We start from the raw sequence: 25,425 nt of genomic DNA, 5'->3' as shown, positions 1-25,425 counted from the left end.
TGCCCTCAGGTGCTGGACCTGGGTGGCAGAATATATTTGTTGCAAATGCTTACTGTGCAGTTAGGCAAGATGGGCTGTGAAGCTGAGTTGCTTCAGCAGCCCATTCTCTGGGGTAAAGAATAGATTCTGTACTTTAGGATAGGACTGAATGTCTTCATCTCTAGATGACCGAAAAATATAATTGAAGTAAAAAGCCACTGGAACATATGTGTATATATTTCTGTAAAAAGTTACAAAACTTGTATCTATTTTACATAGAAACATATTTCCGAGAGCTTTTCTTTCCATAAACCAAATTGTCAAAAGACTGATTGCTGCTGAAGTGGAGAGATTTCCTGGATGGTTGTTGTCCCCTAAAGTCCACTTTCTAGATCTTTCTTTAGTTTCTGAATGGAATTGCCATTACTATGAGAGTTATACATATTGTTTCAGTAAAGATTTAATCAATTTTGGATTTTAGCATTGAGAAATCTGTCAGGCTGAATGTGTGTCATCAGGTTGCGAAATGGGAATTTCACTTGTTTCTGTGTTTGGAATCAGTCCAATATGGACAGAATTGCCAGGTACAAACACCAAAGATGACAATACCCATTAAGTAAAGTTAGTTCTGAGAAACCGGGAAGCACATACCTATATTATACTAGTCATTAATTTGTGGTCTGAAACAGAATAATCTATTGTCATACGATGAAGTTCAGTCAGGAATTGAAGAACCTTGAGCATGAAAGACCCATATTTTTCAAATCAGTCTTCCACTAAATCTTCACCATCACAGTAATTCAGGTGTCTTCTATTAGCCCTGCCAAAATCACATCTTCAAACCTCAAGAAATTCTTTAACAAAAAAAACCCAAACAAATCAGCCAAACCTGAAGCTCCCTCCATGCATCATGCCCACATCGTTCTCTTCTCTGCATTGCAGTGTTTCTTTTGCTAAGAGGTTTCTTAGCTTTCAGTTGCCTGCTTTGTTTTCACAGGCAGTGCTGTACAACGACCGCTCCGTCCTGGAGAATCACCATGCTGCTGCTGCCTGGAACCTTTTCATGTCGAGGCCAGAGTACAACTTCCTGGTCAATCTTGACCACGTGGAGTTCAAGCACTTCCGCTTCCTCGTCATTGAGGCAATTTTGGCTACTGACCTGAAGAAACACTTTGATTTCGTTGCCAAATTCAATGCCAAGGTAAGATAATTGATTCAAGTTTCTGGTGAATGGTCAGGAAAGACTGTGGGGCTTGGTAGCATCACAGTGAAAATGCTTCTTGGAAGATGTCACGGAAAGATCACATTTGTTTGTTTTCCTAGGAAATGCTTTCAAACAGGCACATAATTTACTAAATAGGAATTTCTCATAATTTATCTCAATGTTAATTGTTTTGAACTTATTTTTCTTTTTACATATTGCTTTACAGCTGATTGTAAATTCCGACCTTGGGTTAGCTCACCTGCTTACACTTGTGATTTTGTTAAATAGCTAAATATACTATAAGATATCCCAGAGCAGATCTTCCTCTGTGGATGCATCCTTTTATTCAGGATTACTGTCATGTTTTTGGGTTTGTTTTTTTTCTGTCTACTAGGTGAATGATGATGTTGGAATTGACTGGACTAATGAGAATGACCGCTTGCTGGTTTGCCAAATGTGCATCAAACTGGCTGACATAAATGGGCCTGCAAAATGCAAAGATTTGCATCTACAGTGGACAGAAGGCATTGTCAATGAGTTTTATGAACAGGTAAATAAATTCATGTCCAAAGTGAAATCTGCTGGTTGCATGGCTTGTATTAAACAGTCCTGCAGCATACTAGTACTGGTGATGAGTGCAAATCACAGAGAACAGGGGTGAAGAGGATGGCTAGAGTTATACTAGTCCATCCTTTTGAGAGATCAGTGACTTCATTTGTCACTGAAGCTTCTGATGTGTCCTTAAAGACCTCTGATGATGGGTTTTCTACAGGCTTAACTGTTCCACTCTGGCACTATCCTTACAGTGGACATGGTGAACAAGTGTTCCCTTCCTCTTTTTTTTTCTGTTTGCAGTCATCATGTCTCCCTTTCAGTCTTCTTCAGTGAAAACTGTCTTTTCTTCCTTGCTTCTGCTTCAGATATCAGCTGGTTCTCATTGCTCTCCTCTGAAGTCACTCAACGTGGCTTACACTTTTATTGACATGTTGTCTCCAAAACTGGACACAACATCCTTGTTGAGATAATCTAAACAGAGCAGAGGAGTTATTTTAGCTTCCCTGTGGGCCATGTCTCTGTTCACATACACATAACCTTTATATACTGAGCACAGTTGTAACATTGGCTTTCAGTTTATCACACATTAACCATATCTGTTCCCTACACACTAATCCTGACCCATACTTTATTTTTTAAGACAACATTCCCAGCTTTCAGGAGGTCTGCCAGTACAACTGCGCTAATTATACAGGGGTCAGCTGATGGTAGCACGAAGAAGGAGGACAGCCACAGTTTGATTTATAAAGACCTGGGAATACAGCCAGGCACTGGTCCTCTCCTGCCAGGTGTAAGGGAGCTCTTAATTGAACCTTTTCTCATCGTAGCCTATTTAGCCCTGCTGAGTGGAAGGGACGGGGCTGTTCCCACACTATTCCTCTGTTTCCTGAGTGGGAACATATTTTGAATGTGCTGATTAGACTATACTCCACATCCTGTCTTTTCAAGAGGAAGCAAGCAGGCTCAATCACTGAACCAGACACCACACAGCCTTCTCAGGGAGGCTGTGCAGTAACCTGATGTTACAGATTAATACCCTTTAAATCCTTTTCATCTTCCCTTAAATTTACTGTACTTACAGTTTGGAAAAAAAAGAAACAGGATTTGCTACTGCTGCTGCTGCCTTCTGGAGTATGTTAAGAAATGGGAAAAGGGACAAAAATCAGACACTGACCTGAAGCTCCTTCACTTATTTTGGATTTCTTGAGAAAAAGAAAGAACAATGACACTTTCATATATTGCATGTAGTTGGTTCCATTTTTCTTCCTTCATCTCCCAAATTTTCACTCAGGAAACGCTTTTCTTCATATTTGACTATTTTCATTACAACTCTCCCAACAAATAATACTTCACTTAATTCTGGTGATGATCACAGCTTATGTGGGTGACTATTGCATGCAGACAAAATCAGATATATGATAGTCTCTCATTCAACATAACTAATGTCGGAGGGCAGTAAGTGCTCCAGTACGCTAATACTGTCAAAGTGCTAGATACTGAGCTCTGAATCAAGCCTGGGAGGAACACATGTGGAAGGATGCTGTGTAATCTGTTTCACAGTAGGAATCTCCTTTATTTTCCATCAGTCAGAAGGGTGTGCTATTGATGTTTTCATGCTCTTGGAAGCTGCTCTAAAGGACTCTTGGAGGTTATCTTTCCTATATTGCTGTAATTACAAAAATATACGTTTGAGATTTATCCTCTGCAAAATTTAATTTGGAATAACAAATGTATTATCTTTGTTAATGGCATTCCTTTTGGCATGGGGATTGTGGGCAAATGTATTTGAACTCTTGGCTTGCAAATTCCAGGAGATCAGGTAGTCAGTAAGATATTAGGGGGGTTTGGTTTTGGTTTTTTATTTTAATAGAGGGTGTGTATTCAGTGTATTGAGAAACTAATACATCCCAGGGGGTTTACTGTTTTGGTGGTTCTTTGCATGGCGTGAGTTGCCATGCTGACAGGATATTGATGGAACTGAAACCAGAGAAGTAACATTTTCTTCCTAGGACTTACTTTTGACATTAAGGAAGATAAGCTAGTCTCAATTTATTTAACCTAGGTTAAAATTTGTTTTTCTTTAACGTAATATGCTATGAGAGGTGTATCAAGCCATCTTCACTATACTTTTGATCATCAGGTTTTTTTCTCCATTTTCTCATTTCTAAAAAGTAGAATTTTATGGGAAGTTTGAATTTCCCTAGAATTGTTATCAAAAAGCATACACATGTACATTCAACCTATGCTGTGAAAATATCTTTCTTGAATTTCCTTTAATAAACACCAATTCCTATGAAGAATATAAGGCCTATATAAATAAAAGCTCCTTATTAAAAATGTATTACATAGAAACATTGAAAATCCTGTGTCTTATTGTTGCAGTATGTCTCCTTTTCTTCCTTCCACATGGTCAGTGTACTTATTTGAAGACAGGTTAGGCATATTAAAAAGGATGAAAAAAAACGACTACAGCATGTTCCATATAATAAATCATGTTTTAACAGAACATGAAAAAAGAACTTGTAAACATTTCAGCAGTCAGCTTTCTTCCCACTACTGCCAGCTGAAAACCAGGAAATCTCAGATGCGTTACTGTAAAGAAGAGTGAGCTGCCACCTCTTCTTAATTTGCTTGCGATTTTGAGAATTGATGGCATGTTTCAGTGTTTTGTTAAAACTAATATTTTGCATTTAATGATTGAACATAACATTTTGGGGTAGGTTATTATAAAAATAATGAAACAAAACACAAGGAAATGAGACATTTGTTGTACATGCTTCAAAATATAACTCTCATTCTTTGACTTTCCCAGATATCAACAGAGTATTGACCAGATACATTGTCTGTGACTTGTGGAAAATTTAGGTTACAAGGAGGTAAACTCAGGCAATCTGTAGGGTAATGTAAACTGAAAATAGCTCTCCAAATTCTAATCTATATTCTCAAGTATAGATCTCTGTATTGTATTAAAACATGAATTTGCATATCAGGCTTGATTAAGGGGATGAGATTTTTTTTCTTAGGGAGGTAGCATCCAGTCTTGACATGTCTACTCAGCTGAAAACTCACTGATATCACCAGAAGCTGTGCTGTGATAGGGATGAATGAGTATATCAGACTTGGTTCTGCTAGAGTTTTACTTTCTTTTACATCATAAGAGGAGGGAGAAAAAAGTCTTCCTATCACTCCCCTCTACCCTCTCTCCCCAAGAAAATCTAGCAAAAAGCTTTATGAGAAAGATTACTGCTTCTGAGTAACTCCTGCTTTCATAGGGATCATTCTAATAATCCCAGGAAACAAGTACTTATGACCCAAATCCAAGAGGACCTCTTCATGTTATGTATAGTAAGGACAAAATTAATAAGAAAACTAGTTCAATGAGGTAGCCCTTGCCTGTAGAAGTTCAGCCTTGTTCCCTGCAAACAGGTGGCTGACTACAAGGTTGTTGTGAGCTAACAATCACAAAATCAGAAGGTATTTTTTGAAAATAATGTGAAGAAAGATAGAAAACAAGAACGTTCATATTTTCACACCCACAGTGTAAAGTACAGGACAAAGGGCAGTGGGCTTCATTTTGCACAGTCCATCAACTAACATCCTTGTTAAATTCACATTATTGATAGTGGGTCTTCTTACAAGAAAACAGCTGTATCTTTGATTAACCATTTGATGTGATGGCACTGTAGTAATGTGCTGGCGTGCTATGAAAATGGCATTAGAGATGAATTATTTTTCTTTCATCATTTTTAATTGTTTTGATGTGCATTACTCCTTTTTTGTGACATGGGTTTGTTTCATTTACTTCAGAGAAATTACAGCTATTTTTCATCTCCAGGGTGATGAAGAGGCTAGCCTGGGTTTGCCAATCAGTCCTTTCATGGATCGCTCTGCTCCTCAGCTGGCACACCTTCAGGAATCTTTCATCACTCACATTGTGGGACCACTATGTAACTCCTATGACTCAGCGGGGCTGATGCCGGGAAAATGGATAGAAGATAGTGATGAATCAGGAGACACTGATGAGCAGGAAGAGGAAGAAGCAGCAGAAATGGAAACTTGTGAAAATGCTGAATCCAGTGAGTTGTTCACACATATTTTTCAACAGAGCAAGTTCCATATTATGACCAAAAGCTAAGCGGCCATACTGTAAAAGTATAGAGACTGTGAGCTGGTCAGGTTCAACATGGGCCTCTCCAGAGTTACAGTGATTTAGTGCTGTCCTTGGTGAGGCTGGCATGTAGCCAGTTATGTAGGTAAAAGAGACACTCTATGGTTTCAGGGCTGATACACATTGCTGTTCATATCTACTACTCTTTTCGACCTTCAGTTGAGGTATCTGGTGGTGGATCATCCATCTGTGCATGAGGGCTTTTTAGACTATTTCAGCACTGATTTTTGTAGACTGTAGTAATTTCAGTTGAAGAAGGGATGGTTGGGAGAAGATTTTTCGAGGAAAGCAGTTGTCATTTCCATGAGTTAGCATGATATACAGGAATAATAGAATGAGGCTCTGAGATGCTGATGCAGTAAAAGAGTTTTTAGCAATGGAAGTACTTTAATGCAGATCACTTCAAGGTAATGGATGGAGAAGAGTGGGGAGAGAATTGGCACTGAGCATTGCTGTGTTGTGTGCAGCTGTGTCACTTGCCTCTTCTGGCTAATCAGTAATTAAACCTGATAGTCTCTTGCCTCTTCTCCAGAAGGGCAACAGTACTGACATTTGTCATGCTGAGAGGAAAACATTTTACCTTGAAAGGAGATCTCAAGAACTCTTTTTTTTTAAGACAAAAGGATACAACTATAGGCCTGGGTTTTTTTACCAGTTTAACACTGCAGGCATCATGTTTTTCTCGTGTTCCTCCTCCCTCTGGATTTCCTACTACTGTTCTTTTATTTCCTTCCTCCAGGTCATCTTTTCTCCCTCCCCTATATGTAATCCTTCTAGAAAGCACCAGCCTTAAGTGCACTAATGAGATACTGATACACAGCTTCTTCTCTTAACAGCCTCACTTTTTCTGTCACACACACTTTCATGTCCTACTGAATATCATCCCTCTCTTCTGTTGGAGAAGCTGAGAAGCATAAAGATGTGATGATTACAATTAGTCACATAAGGATGTGGGCCTAAAATCTATGTCTCCTGATGTGTAGAACTGAACTTTTATCTCTTATAAGATCCAGGGGTATATGGTTTGTATTAAGAAATCACTGTGGTTGTTCACACACATACTTGTGCATATTTTAAGTTTAGCAGGTTCACATGCATAAAAAACGTTGCTAAGAACAGCAAACATTAAGTAATACAGCACACAGAGGTTTATGATCTATCTGCTCTGTAATAGCAGGCAGAGCCATATGTTTCTGTGGCAGACTAGCATTTATGGAATTGCCTACCACGGGGAAAAGCATTATGTGACTGGTAACCAACATAGATGCCAAAGCCTGAAACTAATATTGCTGTATTAAAAAGTAAGATGAAGTATGTTCTCATTTATCCATTGAGTGTCTAAACTTACTTTGAAATCCTGAGTTTCCTTTCACCTCATTTCCGTATTCATTTATGTTCTGTATCACTGCTAGCCAAGTCCAACAATGATGTGAAAAAACAGACCATTATTAACCCTTGTTACATTGAAAACAGACCTTTTTTTTTCCTTGTCTGTTTTCTTTTTCACATTCAACTCCATGACAGTACTTCACTATCCAACCTGGTGCTTTTAGGTTGTTGATCTTTTTCAGAACCTTAAAAATGAATGTTTCAGAAGTTTCAAAATATCCAAACAATTTATCTGTACTTCCTTCTTGCCAAATGTGGGGTGCTCATCTTCTCAGTCATACCAACATGTTACGAACTGCTTTCTTCTTGTTCCCTAAATTCTCTGTGACTGTGTGGATTTGAATCAGGATTCTACAGCATCTTTTGTGTCAATACAGGGGTCTTTTACAGGGTGTTAGAAATTTATACCTGTGATCACAAAATTTTGGATGTTCTAAACTTTCTCAGTGAAACAAAATAAGAGGTTGAGATGTAAGATGCATAGATAGTTGTAAGATGTTGGTGAAGATCTTTTTCTTGATGAAAATGCCTTTTAGGCAGGTAGAAATGTAATTGCAGCAGAAAACACTTCACATAGGGCCTGATAATTCACTATAGCAATTGAGATAAATTTAAAAGTTCTAAAACCTTAAGGTAGGTTAAAATAATTTTTGTTATTATACAGGAGCATGTAATTCCCCCCAGATTCTGATGCAAGTGTAGGAATTAAACACGCTCAGTCTTTAGTGATTCAGACAGATTTTCACACCACAGCAAGTGCTCACTGGTGTTTGCAGAGAGCAGCAAGATGCGGGGTCACCTGGGAAACACAGGAGAGAATGTACTGCTGCAGCATTGGCAGGGTAGAGGCTTCTTATTAGTGCTAAACCTGAAGGTTTCCTACAGGGAACCAAGGGCTTTCTAATGAAGGATTGAGTTGGATTTGGTCTGTGCTCAGTGAAAAGTTCTTTGTTTCCAGTTCAAAAGCTTCAAGGGCTAAACGTTTTGGATCCTGACACAGGCATACTTTAGGCAACCTGCAAATACTAATCCACGCAAATTTATTTGGTACAAAACATTCCTCTACGTCACCTTCTTTACAAATAAATCAGCAGTTGTCTTTGGAGGAGTTGTTATTTCAGTTCTGTGACTGCTATTGCCACAGTTAATGACCAGAGAAAATTTTCAAGCTTTGTACTGTTCAGAAGTTGACAATCTGTGTTGGACAGACTATACTGATGCAGAAAAGAACAGACAACAAAACACTTGTAGTGCAGCTGTGTCAGAAGCCATGAGAACTACCAGTGGCAAAACCATTTTATAGGTTAAAAGCAGGGGACTGATGCTTCAAACCCAAAGAGAAGTAAGTTCCCTGATCATATTTGGCTATATGACTGCTTCTTCCGTGGTTAAACTCCACTGTCAAAGCAATGTTGTGCAAAGGCTTTAAGGTCATCTCCACTGCAATGGTGGAGTGGTAAATCTCTGACTTTGAAAAGGGAACGTAGGAAAAAGGGTTTCCTCCTTTGATTATTAATGTTTGCTCATTCATTATCCTTCTGCAGCTCAGATCAGAGGTAAAATGTAGAGAAAGCAAAATCAGGATTTTTTTTTTTCTAGGGCAATCAGCAGGGGTCCAGTGGGGGTGGTGCATAGAATTTAATGTGTGTTATGGAATAGGTTGATCAGAGTCTTCAAGTATGTGATACAAAAAAATGAGTAGAAACAGCTTAGCAACATGTTTTATGCATAATCATTCACGCAGTAGATATCTCTGTGAACTGCACAGTCAGGGACAGCATGTGACCTGTGATAGGAAGAAGCTGGGGCTCAAACTGCAGGAAACCACTTTGCTTTCCTGGAGGTCTGGAGAGGTATAGCTTTCTGAATTTTATGTTTAAGTTTGTGGTTTTAAAAATCTGCTGGTGCAGTTTCTGTATGTTATAGTACACCCTGTACGCTTCCTACATTTTCGAATCCCTTTTACTCCTTCTCTCACAGAAGACAGTATGTTAATGTCATGGTATTTTACAGGAAAGAAGAAGTTCAAGAGGAGGAAAATCTACTGTCAGATCACTCAGCACCTGCTTCAGAACCATAAAATGTGGAAGAAAGTAATTGAGGATGAAGAGAGGTTAGCTGGGACAGAGAAGCAAGGCGTGGAGCAATCCACACTGCACCAATCTTCAGAACAAATCCAGGCCATCAGGGAAGAGGAGGAGGAGAAAGGGAAGCCCAAGAGGGGTGAAGAGGAGAACACAACTGTAGAACCAAACCAATGACAATATTTACAGCAGTATTTAAGACAGTTTGACTTGTGCACAGACTCCTTCTCAAGCCAGCACAGCATTTAGACACAACACTGTAGAAGTATGGGATAATGCGCCTACAGATGTTTAATTTGTTTCTCTTTCCTTTATATGGCGAGGTACATTGTTTAAACTTCTATGCTCAAGGAAGCTTTCACACTGCAACACCGGCTTTTACAGACTTTCTTTAAAGAGATTTGAGAGTGGGTGGAATTATATAAATATAGATATAGATAGATATATATATATATAGCCGGGGTTATTGGCTGCTCACTTCAGCAAAAGACATTTAATGATATATTATGGTCACTGTGATATTTACAGAAGAAAGTTATCTAAGGAAATGCTGCTTCTAAAGCACATTTGCAGTTAACAGTAAGGTACCAGTTAAGTAGCTTTTGCTCTTAATGCTGAGGGATAAAAGTTCCAAAGCTTTATATGAATGCTGATACATCCTGCCAACATACATGTGTGCGTGAGGGGGCTTGTTTGCAAGTGTAAGTGGATGTAAGGTAATATAGCGTAGTTTGAGTTCTTACTACACTGGCTGTAGCACAGGGCCCAATACACAACAAACAGAAGCCCTGAATTTTAGAGAATTTGTACCCACAAGGGAACCGGAGCTAATTCTGAGGATCTTTGCGTTCCCCATAGCCCTCCAGGTGCCAGGTCGCAGTTGGCACTCTGGCTGCAGGCAGCAGCAGCCTTTCGGCCTGGCCCCACCCGGCTCTGCGGGCTCCTCCTCCTCTTCCTCGGCACTTCCCAGGTTGCTGGCGAAAGGGGTGTGCCAGGAACTTTATTTTCCAAAGGGGTTTCCAAGGGTCTGTGAGGCGCGCTGTCTGTTCCCCTTGAGAGGACGTGGCCCTCTGTACACTTCTGAGCGGGCGAAAGGCTCCGTGGGGCAGGGGGTGTGTTTGGGCAGGAGAGAGCGGAGCAAATGTGCATACATTCTCAGAAACTAGAGGCAAGCTGTCATCTTCCTACCCTAACCTTACACCTTTGTGCATCCGTGGCCAAATATATCATTTAAGAACATAGCTAAACTACGTCTCTGGAGAGCAAAAGAAGGGGAGTGTGGGGGCCATGCCCTTCCTAAGAATAAAAGGCAAATGATGCGTTAGGAGAGGCGTGGGGAACACGTGCCAGTCCTGCATTGGCTGGACACTCACATGTCTCAGCAACCACTCGCGTGAGCTTCAGAGAACTTGGATTTTTCAGTGTGAGGTGCTGGATGGAAGCAGTTTGTTCCTGGCATTATGCTGAGAAGCAGCATGTTGGATTGTGGGATTCCACCAATTTTTTTGTTGTTGTTGGATTGTTGGATTCCACCTTTTTTTTTTTTTTTTTTTTTTTTTTTTTTTTTTTTTTTTTTTTTTTTTTTAAGAGAAAGGAAAAGATCGGGCCTGTGAGAAGAGCAGATTTTTTCGTTTGTTTGTTTCTGTTTATTTGTTTTCTCTGTTGTTTATGCTGTGAGCCAAATGTCTATTTAAAAGGTTGGATATTCACTTTCAATATTTTATTTCACAATATTATATTTGTTAATGATTAGTTATCTAAATGTAAATATGGAAAAAATTTTATGGGTTCCTGTAGATAATGATATCTTTAAGAAAAGAAAGAAAAAGAAAAAAAGGAAAAGGTTTTTTGTAAAGGTAATTTTTTAAAAAATAAATACAAAAACATTTTTATACAGTGTAGCCATTTCCAAACTTATATAAAGTCTTGAGTAATTTGTATAGACCCTTCTGGGAAGCCAGTGGTCTACAGGATCAAGGCTTTAAAATATTAATGTTCTCTGGGACTGGCAGTACCAACCAGTACCACACAATTTAGAGTTTTGTTCCCACAAAAAGAATTATAAAGTTGAGTATCTCTCAAAAATCATTTGACTACATTTGCTTTTAATATTTTGATCCTGCAGCCCCTTGCCAAGAAGAGGTTTGCCTGTGTAAGAATGCTTGTGAAAGGAAGATTTTGTAGAAGTCCTTTCTATATTAAATTTCTGACATTGCATCCATCACTTTTTGCTATTATTATGCATTCACCATATTTCATAATCCTATTGATACCTTCCCAAAAATGCTGGAAAACATTCTTTGTCAAAGCCAGTCACCATGTGTGTTATCACTTCAGAGTTTCTTTTTGCTTTGCATTTCCGTTAGAGCAAGTTTTTGCTGAAAACAGGATTTTGATTTCTTACAGGTTGCATTTGCCTGATACTGTCCCATCCTACTCTTACCAGTAGAGAAGGCATTTGCCTTTTGACAGTGTCTCTAGAACATGGCTCTGAATGCTCTTATCAGCAGAAATATTTAGTAACTGTTTTTCAATGAAATCATAAAAACAAAGATCCAAATTGCACTGATATTTTAAAGGGAAAGGATATAGCAGAATTCATTCAAAAGAAAGATGTCTCCAAGATCTCAGCAAGTCTCCACCAATTCCAACTTGCACTGTTTTTACACCTCTTCAGTCACTTTGATTAACTATTTTACTTGGGGGTTTCTTGTACAAGTCGTATGCATAATTTATAGTATGAGAAGAATTGAATATGCCTCATTCTGTCCTTTAAAATTAAACTTACAGAGATGCTTTAAAATGTCACATCTCCAAGCACTTTTTTCTTCATTTTCAGTGAATGATCACTGGGACTGGGATTTTTTTCTTGATTTTTATATTGCCTTTGCTAGAAGAAGAAAAAAAAAGTATTGAAGAAAGTGTTAGTGGATGTCCAGTTGGTAAAATTACAAAGAAGCATTCAAGAATGAAGCAAAATCATGCAAGTGGAGTTCCACGTACTCCTCTAAGCAGGCATACAGAGGGTTGAGCTAAGAAAAATTATACTAAAAATGTGCTGAAATGGGATTGCTATATTCTTTCTAGTCATCATTTTTGGTTGCCATTAGATAAAATCAATGTCACCTTCTAATTTGTTAAGATTTCTTTCTGTATTGCCAGTGCAGCTGTCACAGATTGTTTCTACATTGCTACACAAGCCTGTTTGTGGGTACAGTTTATTAACTCAGGTCTTCTACAGTGAAGGAATTGCTGACAGGCTTAAAATCAGAATGGTTGTTGATTTTATCCAAACTGGAAGGAATACCAGTGAAGAAGTTAAAGTAGCTGGGAGTGATTAACTTGGCAAGAGGTGACTTTTTTTTCACTCCAAATAGATACTAATGAACCCCATTTCTGCAGGTGTCCACTCCTTATGAATCTGATTTTCAAGCTTTGCAGTGCATTTCTGGCAGGCAATGAACAGGAAATTTGTCAGATTGGCTTAAGTATAACACAGAAGAGATTTTATGTCAAACATGTGAATACCATTTTTTTTGCTTTGAAGATTTTTTAGTAGATAATGAAGCAGGTAATTTTTAGGGGCGTTTTATAAAATTTCTAGTCCAAAGGAGGCAAAACTTTTGACCTGTAGTTGCAGTGACCTTTTTGAGGTGAAAATTTGATGGTTTTTCACTTTGTGCAGTGCTTTGGTGTCGCAAACCCCAAATAAATGACAGCCTGTGCAATATTTTGGGGGAAAAAAGAAAAGAAGAATAGTTGTATTCTATCAGCAAAGTGCTCAGATTTCAGGTGGGAAGTTTACAGTGTTGCTATGGGTTTCTGGTATATACAGTATGCAAACAGATTTGTTTGATACTAGAGAAATCAAGCCCGATTTAATCAGTAGTTTTCAGTAACAAAATACTATGTATTTTAGTTTTCAGTTCTTTAAAAGCAAGAAGAGAAAGATTGGACTATTTTTTCCAGTTGGATATTTTGTTTTCTCCACTGTAATTACACTTGGTGACTGATCCTGTTCCCTTCTAGATTAGAAATTTGCTGTTCCCTTAAATAGGGGCCTTTTTGCAGTGCTTACACCACCCACTATAGTGAGAAAAGCACTCTGTCCATCATGTAGCAATCACATATAAACCCTTTTGTCCCCACATTCCCAGTTTGCTTGATAGTCACATGCTGTTTACCATGGAATATACCTTCTCTCATTATGCTTGCATTGCAGAAGGAACACAGGGAAGTAGAGAGTGTGAAAGCCCCAAACTGTTTATTTTAGGAGGAGTCCGAGACTTTAGTTTCCAAGAATCCAAAAATACCCGTGTCTAGAAGTGATAATTTCCACCATGTTCAAAGGGCCATAGTTTACTATTTAATTCTTGAGGGAACCTTGGTGTTTCTTGATTTGTTTTGAGCTAATGTACAGGGCATCTCTGAAAATCATCTTCCTCCTCCAATAGAAAGATAGTGTTTGATGCAGTGTTGCAATCCATGCATCAGAAGTGGGTTGCAAGAATCTACTAGGAAAAAGGGATTCTACTGTGCTCTTGGCAGTTATTTTGAACTCACTTCCTCTGTGAGTGAAACCCTCTACAGAAAGCTGAGGAAATGGCTGTGTGTCGCCAATGGCCTCCCCTGTCACCTTGTGGAGGGTGCTGGCTCTCATAGCGAATGATGGTCACATTCTGGCAGTAAATGGTTCTCAGGGCAGATGGAATTTGAGAATTTCTTAACCATGCAAGGATGGTTTTTCCTGTGAACATGTCTCTGCATCCTCATCAAGTTAAAATCCAAGATTGCAATTGCTCAGGACCTTTCACGTGGATGCATTTGATACTTTTATGCTTAGTGTACTACTGTTAGAAATTCTTAAGATCCTGATGGTCTGAATTTGGAAGGAAGTTAACTCTGCAAATGTTCAGATGGATGCTTCTAAAGCTACCATTTGGCATCTATGCAAATTCTGTATTTTCTGTGCTGGACATTAATTTTCCGTTAGAAAGTTCTCCTAAATCTCTGACTGATTTTTAGATACAAAAAGTTTTCTGAAATTCTGGCCCCATCTTTCTTTCTTCCTTTGGAAATGCCCCAGAAAGTAGAATACGGTGTGGAGAAGCCAAGTATCTTTCCATTGTGTCTATGGTACCATGAGGTCTGCCCAGCCTGTGCCCCAGTTTGGGCACAGTGCCGTGCCCACTGTGAGCTGAGTAGGTGTGGGGTAGCGATCAGTTTGGGTACTCAGCAGCCTGAGCCTGACCAGCTTTTAGTGGGACTTGGGATCTTAGAGAATTTTGGCAGTTTTCAAAATGACTGTTAGACACGTTTGAAAAATTTGCCCGAAAGTATAATGCAGCAAAAGGTTTGCGGTTGGTCCCAGCTGTTACTGACTACTTGTGCAAAGTCTCATTAATTATCTGTCACAGTGTGCTCTGGTGATGGTGAGGGCTTTGCTGCTGCTGAACATGGTTGCAGGTTTGAGTCTGCCCTCTCACTATCTTTCCATAGGCACAGCCAGATGTGCCAGTCAGCACGAGCCCAGGAAGCCCAGCTGTGCCCAGGGCTGCCATCCAGAGAAGGCACAAGGCACCTGACCAGCAAATACCCCAGGGAGATGCACGAGCTGATTCAAGTGTGGGAGAGGCAACATAGATGTGCTGTGGTTCATTCTAGAGCTGAGCTATCTGATGGACATAGTGTTCAGTAGGTTGGGAGGGCAGCAGTGGTAGTCTGTGGCTTTTTTTTTTCCTCTGAAATAAGTTTTTGACTGTTGGAAAACCTTTAATACATAAACACATAATATTTGCTATTATTTTTGCAAGTACGGTTATAGTTGAGATGTTTCAGCATGATGTGTTTAATGAAGAAAGGTTTCAATTTAAGGATGAGAATGAGAATTTCTTGGGTGTCCCATGGCCTCATGGGCAGATTAGATCAAGGCACATGCCCAGAGTGGAGACCATGCCTCTTCCAGGTCTGCTGCAGGCACCACAGCTGGGAGGCAGGTACAGAGGGTTGCTTGCACTTCTCAGTCTCGGGCCTGGATGTTGGCCTGAGAATTTGGGTATTCCTCAGCTGTCAGCACAGCGCTGGTGTAATTAATTCTTGAGTTGAGGGGGTTGTAGACATACAGGGAGAAAGTCAAACTGGTAATTTGTAGGAAAGAGAAAAGGAAATTGTAGTCCAGTATGAAACAGACATTATGCAACACACTCAATTTTCCTTTTCTTTCAACATCAAATGTAATCTCACTGGAATTAAGTAACCATGAAGTTTCTGGGAGTTTAATTACTGTTTGATGGTGCAGCTTTAGTCAAAATGGTGGCAACATTAAAGGGAAGATAATTGTTCCCATTAACTAGGGTGAGGAAATCTTTTTTTTATATATATTTTTAGGTGAATCAACAAATAAAGAGTGTATCGGCCTCCTGAAAAAAAAAATGTTGTGTTTTTGAACAGATGGAGGAGTAATTGAAATTAGGTGGCAGTTGTCTTAAGCAATCATTGGAAGATCTAGCAAAAAATACTGATTACTGGAGGCAAACTTTGAATTAGAGCAAAATAACACCCATACTTTTGAGAGCAATTTAGTATGATAAATCTTTCTTTGGATTTCATCACTTCAATTTTAACAAAACAACATTCCTCTGAAGGTAAATCAAAGCACGTTTTTAGGCCCTGATATGGTAGTTATTGAATCCCAGTATTGGAGGGAGCAGCACAAGAGTTATCCTCCATTTACATCCAAATTATGATTTATTCAGAGGCCATTAGTGGGACTCTCCTGGCAGGCAGATGTTCTCTTGAAAAATACATCATGCCTCCTTTTTTGGATGCAGATGTCACCTTCATCAGCACCCACCTGAATTCTTAGGATGATACAAGCTCCTCAGGGGCCTTCAGGCAGAAAGTGAATGTGTATTTCTGGAGAGTCTATTTACACAATGACAAAATGGAGCAAAAGCTTGAGCTAATTAACAATATTTCTTTGATAAAACTGCAACAACAATAAGCATGTGCAGTTTGAAAGCTTGCCAATGTCACTTGAAGTTTATGCAAAAATTTCCCTGCACATGTAAAACTAATTTTTTTGGAAGGTAATGAATTCAGGTAAAACCAACTGGCCTTGACCATGGTCTGTCATGCTGAGGGATATAGTAAACCAGGAAGAATTTTTGACTGAAGGAGTTTAATTCTCCCTCATTAAAGAAAACTTTTATTGGTGCTAGAGGAGGAAAAAAAATTATAATATGTATTTCAGTTGAGCTCTTCGGGTAGCTAGTCCATGCCAGTTGTTTCTTACTTCCAAAGCCATGCTTGTGGTATGTCCAAGGTGTGAAAATGGGACAGCAGGTGAGACTTGTTCTGCTGTGATGGCATACAGAGTCTGTGTGCACCAAGGAGCTCCACTGAAATCTACAGGCATGGAAAGTGGTGTATCCCAGCAGTGAATTCGATGGGGAAACCCAAATATTTGATTTCTGTCTATGTGGAAGCATAAGAGCGGGTATAGAGGCCTTTGTGACAGCTGCAGACCATGTATCACTTTATGATTGAATTCTCTTGTCCTAATTCAAAAACCATAGAAGTCATATCAAATAAGCAAAACACATCATGTGTTGTGGCCCTGGTGAGGCAGGAATGTATTAAATTGCATTTCCTTGGGCTCACCAAGAGAGCTGGTCTTGCACCCTTGGCCTGCGAATGGTGTGGGGTCCTGGGCAGCATGGCAGGGCGCAGGGGGAGGAACTGGTGGGAGATAAAGAACAAATGTCAAATTTTTGAGGGTTGTTGTCAAAGCAGCTGGAGAAATACCTTAAAGTAATGTAATGCAACCCTATACCCACCTCGCCTGGTTTGCTCACAGCGATAGCCTGCAAGGCAGTGGGCTTAGATGCTCTGTTTTTCAACGCTGTCTTCCTTTACCACAGTGAACACTTACAAACAATTAATGTGAATTAGCAATTGCCCTTTGCTTTTAAATATTTATTTAAAGGAGATTGAAGTTTTTGGGTTTTGTTGGGGTTTTTTTCTCCCCTGACTCTAGTTATTTTTCCCCCTGCTTTCATAAAAATTAAAAAAAAAAAAAAAAAAAAAGGTTTGTAATCTGATCAGAGAGAAAAAGGGTTTGCCATGTGCATACCTACTACTTTAGGTAGAAAGCCCATCGTCCTTTTCATAATTCCTGCCTGATTCTGACACATTGTGACAACCTGTATTTGAATGCAAAATTTTAAATTTTAGGTATTTGTAAACCTTAATACAGTGCTGCAGCTGGTATCCTAAAAGATCAAAGACAATGTTAATAACTGCTAAGTAGTGTTGATGGTATTTTAAATATTTCAACCATGTCAGCATACATTTGGTCATTACTTTTCTAAAGTTAAGTCATCTTTTCTTGAGTAATCTACATGAGATATTTGCATGATGAAAAGTAATTTAAATTCACTTTTTAAAAAGATGTGATTCATATGGTAGGTTATGTTTATTTAACAGATTAACATTTTCACTGATGGGTGGCAGTTTTTCTTCTTTTTAGTGCTTTTGATAGAAGAACATCTAGGACAATTTCCAATAGAAACACATTTTGTAATCTTTGCCTCCAGCTGTGGAAGTAGTACCTTTTAAAAATAATTGTTTTCCAGTATGGTTTGGCCATCTGGGTAACAATATGCAAGTATGTATATCACATAAAAGATATGATTAAAAAAAAAAAATCCCATTTTCGTGAAAGCAATCAATAAATTAATCCAGCAAGGTCAAAACCCTTTCTGAATGAAAGTTTTGGGTGTGTTGATATAATTGAAGCACTTGACTCCCCACCAGATTTTGGGGCCAAATCATACAAATTTTGTATTTTCAAATTCACAAAAGGCCGACCAGAGTTTTTTACTTCAGAAAACACTGAGGAATTTGGTCACCTTACATCCTATCCTATGAGATTTGACTCCTGGCCTGGGACCTTGGGACACTGCGCCTTAGACAATTATTTTATGATGCTCATTCAGACTCAGCTCTAGTAGCAAGTTTCCGCAAATCACCCATGAGCTTCAAAATTAATCCCTCCTTGCTTTTTTTCACTTCAAAAGGTGAGAGAAAGTGAGGGGATGTAATTTTATACAGCTGTATTTGAAAAGGGTTTTGTGTACCTTTATAATTCTTTTGAAGCAATATTTTAAAATAAAACTGCCAGCCAAAGTGGCAATGCAGAAAAGTGCCATCTTGTTAGGATTTGTACACACCGGTTTTTAACACAGTGTTCTTTTCACTAAGTACTTCATACGTTAATTTATATTTATATATTGTCAATATTGTTGTAACCAAGCTTCTCCTTTCTAAACACTTCAGGAACAAGGCCTTGTATTTTTAGGTGATTTTCATAAACCGAATAATTCTTTTTCTTTCACTAGTATCTTGCACTTGATACATGTAGCAATACTTAATATATTCTCTTCACAAGTATTTGTTAAGTGATTTAGTTAATGGTTGATAAATGTTTTGTACAAAATAGATTCTGTACAGGAAAAAATCTTTTAGATAAACATTATTTATTTTTACTGTTTTGTAAGTTAGACACTATAATGAAGCTCCTTTTTGCCAGAATTACTGGAAGTGCCTCTTGGTAAAATGTATTATACAGTAAATACGTATTCAAAATTATTAGAAATACTTGTCACAAAATGAACAATGTGGATGTTGCAATGTGAAGACAAATGTACAACATAAATATAATTCTGTGGTATCCTGTTTGCTGTGTTTCTTTATCCTTTATTGAACAAACTTTCTTCCGGTGCCTAGCTTTTAGTTTAAGACCCAGACAACAAATGACCTGTAGCCTCTTCAAACTCTGATTGAAATCCAGTAAAGCTCGTATAATATATTGGATTACCATTTTATCTGCCAGCCCTGCTTGGCATGTGTTAGTGACTCATGCTCACATTTATTGTTATCCCATTACCCACAACTTTTACCAGTAGAATTTTGCACTTTATTTTAGATCACTAATAAATCCATGTTAAATACTGTGTGACTCAACCAATCTGAGGAAGGCCTCCTTATAAACATCTTTCTTTAACGTTGACCAATATTTAAACATCCATCATCTGTGTACTTTTCAATCCGATTAGTATGGACCATACTGATTGTCTATATGTAATGTCATATGTAATATATCTATATTACATGGCACTATTCAGCCATAGTAATGCAGAGTGACTAATGCTTCCAGAGGAAATGAAATGTGTTACCTTAACAGTGTCACAGAAGTAAACTGTTGAAGTGGGACATCTGTAAGTGAAATCAATTTTCTTGCAATTATATTGGTAAGTATGCTGTCATTCTTCAGTAAAAGATTTTGCTAGTCCATTATGTGGGCTAGGATTGACATCTAGCTATTTTTTTTTCTCACTGTTTATAATTTTAAAAAAAGTATCTCACAGCTGTCAAAAAATTTCCCCATTTTTTAAGTTTTATTACATACTTTCATCAAAGATCTGGAGAGCTCTTCAGCCAACTCATTTGAAATGGCTGCATACAAATTATCTGGATCAACTGTGTTTTCAAAACCTCTTTAACATAAAATGAACAGATTTCAAAATATGGAAAAGCATCAGTTGCATATCTGGCTGTCAGTTTTGAAGTCCCATCAGTTTATTTGTCCTCTGGTTTAAATTATGAATGGCAAAAATATAAGGAAATGTGCACCAGGAGGTGATTGGGAAGATACTAGTTAGGATCATTGCCAGTACAAAAGTAAAATATGGTTATACCTATTCTAAGGGAGCTGCTTATAAGCCTGCAGCTGGTCTGTCCCAAACACTTAATAACTCCATAGCATGGGATTATTAGAGATTCACTGCTGCCCACAGAGAAGCATGCAAGTGGAATAGCAAAGAAAAACTCTTTTCCTTCAATACTGCTCATCACAAAGAGTAGGGGTTACCAAGGTAAAGAATGCACTTGTCTTTGAAAATCACCAAACTCTCTGGAGCCCTTCAAACAGCAAGAGGTTCCCATGGGAAGAGATGAGCAATAAAACACAGAGAAGCAGTCAATCTGCTAATGAGACCACACATGAGCATGCCTCTCCTGGGGTTCTGCTAGAACATAAAGGAGGACATGACGCACAGTCAGTAGCGGCTCAATTAAATGTTGTGTTTTCCAGGTGGTGTTCAAATTACTTGCCCAGACAAATCCACTTGCCTAAAACTACTTAAAATGTTTCACTAAAAATAGAAAACTTGGAGAACTCTTGGCACTCTGTTTACCAATGCTTTCTTTAATGTTTCTTCAATTATCTCACCAAAATCTTGTGGAAATTCACATTAGCCCTCATGCCACCATGGGCTCCCTGAATATTGTCAGTGATTCAGATAGGGGTAGAACAACAACCACCTTTGACAGATGTGAAACTTCCAGGTGCTACCCTGACGGATGGGGTCTACAGCTCTGGGGTAGCTGTCTTACACAGTCTGAGGGAGGTTTTTAAACACTCCACACTGGGATCCCAAAAACCTGTCATGCTGAAATGGAAACTCTCAGAGCCAGCTACTTTGCTGAACAGCTTCACAGCCAAGGGGTGATACTAAATTGCATTAATTTATGAACTATGGGAGAAAACGTGCAAGTTTGAAGTTTTACCTAAGGTTTTGATGGTTTGTGTACCACCCAATCCAGGCTGCTAGTTTCAATCACTAAATAACATGGGGTAGACATGGTTGTGATGGTTTGGAATTCTGGTAGAGATAAAAGGTTGCTACAACATCTGCTTGTCTGCAGCCAGGAAACGCAAAGCAGAAGGTTCCTGTTTGATCTGCATGATGGCTTCATTTACAGTGACTTCTGTTGTTGCTGGTACATTACTTCCCTTCACAATCCTTTACACATAGTAATTGTTTATTACTGTGCTTGACAAAGGCATCACACTCTACAAATTCAACAACTTTTGTATAATAAACTCTTCTGTTAAATTCTTAGAACCTTCTCTGTCCACATTTCTAGCCAAAATCTTTGGGTTTACACCTACTTCAAATAACATCTCCATTACAGAAAGTGCTATGTCATTTTAATAAGATTGATGGTATTAATCCCAAGTGGATGGACAAATTCCAGTTTCTTTTACTAGGTTCTTCTAAATTAAAGTTCTCCCCAAAGGTCCAGTGGGTACCAATGCTTCCTGCCCTGCAGAGCTATTTCATGTCACTGAATGTGTCATTCATCCTTCTTGTTATACCTCCTCAGAGCTGGTTTTCCCAGGGCCCACTGGGATCTTTGCAAAGTGTGGTATTTGAAATGCTGGGGTTTCAGCCCCAAGCCCAAAATTAAGGTTGACATATGGTGATTCCCACAGCCCTTCACAAAGGGGGGGTGAGTTACCTCTAAGCTTCCTTCCAGGGTGGTGCCGGCCTTGCAGGGAGAGCCATTAGGTAAATGAGCCCCAGGTGTCCCACATGAAGTAAACAAGGGTCAGGTGTCCCACTTGGGGATAAAAGCTGGGACCCCTTGCAGGAAGAGGCAGTGTCTGTCTGTGAGGTGGATGCATTTTGCAGAGTTTCCTGTTGGGGAAGGACCTCCTGCCTCCCTGGGACTGGGCTCCAGTCAGGTCTGGCTTTTGTAAGTGCAGGCTGTGTAGAGATTCAGTATGTGGCTTCCTTGGTCTTATGTGTTTGGTTTGTTGACTGGGTTGTCTCCTGTCCCTTCTATGGGAAGCTGCATTTCACCGTTTATTCCACTTGTTGTTGGTTGTGTGGTGTCATTATTGGGGTCAGTGGGATTGATGTCAATTATGTATAATCTGACTGACTTGTTTGTACCCCCAGTGCTCACCATGTACTAACCCTTTTGTATCAAATACAATTTGGTTATTGGTTCATCTTTATGCTGGCTGTGTCCTTTATGCTAGGCCTAATAATTGGCAAAACAAAATTGGCGATGAGGATGGCCCTATCTGAAGCTCCCAGTTGGGAAGATCCTGTGTATATTTTGCTGGCCCTCAAATGGATTAAATTTGGGGGACCATGTGAACAGTGGGAGAAGCAGTTGGTGGAGGCTGAACTGTGGGATGTATTAGAAAATATTCAAAAAGTCTTCAGTAAGACACAGGATGCTGTAAACTTTAGGAGACAGGGATGGATCCTGTTAACAGCATATAAGAAACAGTACCAGCAGAAAGATCCCTTACTGGCTGAATGTTCCTGTATGCGAGCTCAGATTATGACATTAGAATCTCTCAACAAGATCCTTACTGGTAAACTAGACACTTCTCAAACTGTACCTGAGAAGGATACAGCACAAGTTGCCCAGTGTAAATGTCGGAAGAGACAGGGACAATGTAGTCATAAGAAGGTTCACTCGGAGTTTATACAGGTGGATGTACACCATAACCCTGATGACTCGGATGATGATATTTGGTACTCTGCAGAGTCTGATGGGGCTGGTGCCTCAGGTGACTCTGCAGGTGTGAGACCAGTCATCAGGAGGAAGGTGGAATTTTCTGAGAGCAAGCCACAGTAAATGGACCTACAATGGAAGATTTCACACAGCAAGAAATCAGTGATATTTTGCACGGTTCAGAGACCAGGAGAGCCCCTGTTTGCTTGGATGGTATGTTTATATGATCAGGGGTTAGCCTGGATAACTTAGACTTCAGAAAGTTTGTAACTCTGAGTTCAGACCCTCTGGTGCAGGAAGCATTTAGAACTAATGATGACAGTACTAATCTTTTGGCTTTAGCCACTGTGGGGTGCAAGGCAAAATACCCCCTAGAGAATTCCTGGCCAGGTTCGGACTGGCCATGGTATACTCTGTGGGATGGTATACAGCAATTGAAGGAAGAAGGAATGAAACTGGCCATTCATGTAGGCCATGTTGATGTGTTGATGCAACTTCGATTGTCTGTGCCTATGAGAAATGCAATCATTAGAACTGCTTCACTGGCTTATAAGAACGTTCTTGTAACTCTTACTGAGTGAAACAGGAAATCCCATTAGAGATGTACTTGAGAAAATGCATCAGTTGGGTGATCTTGGAGAATGGACTCCCCAGGAGAGTCAGGGTGTCTTGGTTCAGCTAGGATAGGGTTAAGTGTCCCCAGCAGAGAGGGGGAAGGGATCTCCAGCCGGGTTATTCATATCATGCTGTTGTCGGGTCCAGCACGGGAGAGTGGGAAGCTTTTTCCTTTGTGGCTTTGGTGACGGGGAGCATGGGGCTGTCTCTAACCATTTGCAGTATTTCTCTGTATATCTTTTGTCTTGTTTACTGTTATTACTGTTTATTGTTATCATTGCTACTGTTGTTGTTCAGACTGTTTATCACACTGTTGTATTAAATTTCTTCTTGTTTTAACACAGGGTTTGTGCCTCACTTCCAGCCTGACTGGCTGAGGGTGGGGGAGGGGCAATGGCAACGTGGTCTCTGGTCCTGGCAGGGCTTAAACCACCACGCAGGACTAACAAGAATTCTGATGTCATCGAGGCCCCTGGGAGTATACACAGAACTGGGACACCCAACATGGTAAAAATACCGGACGTCAGCTGTCTCGAGGACAATTGTTTAAAGCTTTATTGAAAGATAGCGTACCTCTCGCTAAAATTGATGGTCTTGACACCAGTGAATTATGGAGGCTGTACAAACAGAGAGGGTTACAGAAACCCCATAGAAAAGTGCAGAATTATCAAGCATACTGTTCAGAAACTGTTCATCCCCAATGGGATCCCACCTTTGCTCATGGTGGGCCCTCCAGGGCAGTTTGGTGGTTCTGGGGAAGAACCACGAATGGCAGCAGTATTCTGACCTGTACCCCTCAAGAGACAGTAGGTACTGTAATCCATATTGAAATATTGGTCAAGCTCCAGTACGTTGGGCACAGGAGCACTGATGACCCCATGTGGAGCTACAAATATTCTGGAAAAACTGGTCCTCTCAAATAGTAAAGGCTTTAGTAGATACTGGAGTGAAGGCCTCCTTGATCTATGGAAATCCAAAGAAATTTAAAGGTCAATCGTTGTTGTTACGGGACTGGGTGGAAAACAAATTGAAGCAGTACGAACACAAATTGATGTGAAAATTTGAAATCTTCCAAAATGACAGTATACAGTCATGATTGTTCTGATCCCAGAGTATGTAATTGGGATATTCTGAAGGGATTTACTATGAATCTTTTTGATGGTCGTTATCTATTTGGGGTAAAGAGTTATATCACCAGCTGAGCAGTTTTAGTAGGGAAGATAAAGATGCTTCAGTTTCAGATCCCAGCTGTGACCAAGGTAGTAACCATGAAACAGTACAGGACTCCAGGTGGTCATGAAGAAATTTCCCAAACAATCAAAGATTCACTGGCTGCAGGTGTTTTTAAACTGACTACCACAATGTGGAATAGTCCAATGTGGCCAGTCAAAAAGGCTGATGGATCTTGGAGAATGGCTGTGGATTATAGAGAACTGAACAAGAGCACCCCACCTCTTGTGACAGCTGTACCTGATAGGATCACTTTAATAGAAAGAGTTCAGAGACATCTTGGCACATGGTATGCTGTCATTGACCTGGCCAATGCATATTTTATGATTTGGATTGCAGAAGAGCTTTGTGATGAATTTGCATTTACATGGCAAGGATGGCAGTACAGCTTTACCAGGTTGCCTCAAGGATGGGTGCATAGTCCAACTATTTGCCATAGAATAGAGGCTGAGCTCCTGGATGAGGTACAGCTCCCTTCTCATATGCGAATAATCCACTATATTTATGACATCCTGATTCAGGGAACCAATGATTGTGAATTGCAACAAATATTAGAAGTGCTGCTAACGCATATGAGACAGAAAGGTTGGGAGATTAATCCTACTAAGGTCCAAGAGCCATGTCAGACAGTTAAATTCCTAGGCATACATTCGAACTGTGGTCATTGAGAATACTACCTAAAGTTTGGCAAAAGATTCTTTGTTATACCATGGCATAAGAAGGAGGTGCAGAGATTTATTGGGCTGTTCAGATTCTGGAGACAACATATTCCACATTTAGGACAGATTCTGGCTCCATTATACAAGGTAACTTGCAAAAAG

The 25,425-nt window shown here is 39.5% G+C and overlaps 1 protein-coding gene and 1 long non-coding RNA gene across 2 annotated transcripts in view; one reads left to right on the top strand and one right to left on the bottom strand.

Annotated features, from left to right (window-relative positions):
* Positions 1-10,290, top strand: part of PDE3A (phosphodiesterase 3A) — a 107,775-nt gene extending 97,485 nt beyond the window's left edge. The window contains exons 13-16 of the mRNA XM_026863425.1: positions 977-1,180; positions 1,578-1,733; positions 5,574-5,814; positions 9,309-10,290. Of these exons, the coding sequence (XP_026719226.1) occupies positions 977-1,180; positions 1,578-1,733; positions 5,574-5,814; positions 9,309-9,556 (849 nt within the window). The 3' untranslated portion in view covers positions 9,557-10,290. The remainder of the gene's footprint in view (positions 1-976; positions 1,181-1,577; positions 1,734-5,573; positions 5,815-9,308) is intronic.
* A 4,049-nt stretch (positions 10,291-14,339) lies between these two features.
* The window catches only part of LOC113475863, a 17,954-nt gene continuing 6,868 nt past the window's right edge, over positions 14,340-25,425 (bottom strand). Inside the window, exon 2 of the long non-coding RNA XR_003397633.1 lies at positions 14,340-17,119. This is a non-coding gene — a long non-coding RNA (uncharacterized LOC113475863). The remainder of the gene's footprint in view (positions 17,120-25,425) is intronic.

The sequence above is a fragment of the Athene cunicularia genome, assembly GCF_003259725.1.
Source record: "Athene cunicularia isolate RWA chromosome 1 unlocalized genomic scaffold, athCun1 chr1_part2, whole genome shotgun sequence".
NCBI lineage: Eukaryota > Metazoa > Chordata > Aves > Strigiformes > Strigidae > Athene > Athene cunicularia.
This window is presented reverse-complemented; position numbering and strand designations above follow the sequence as displayed.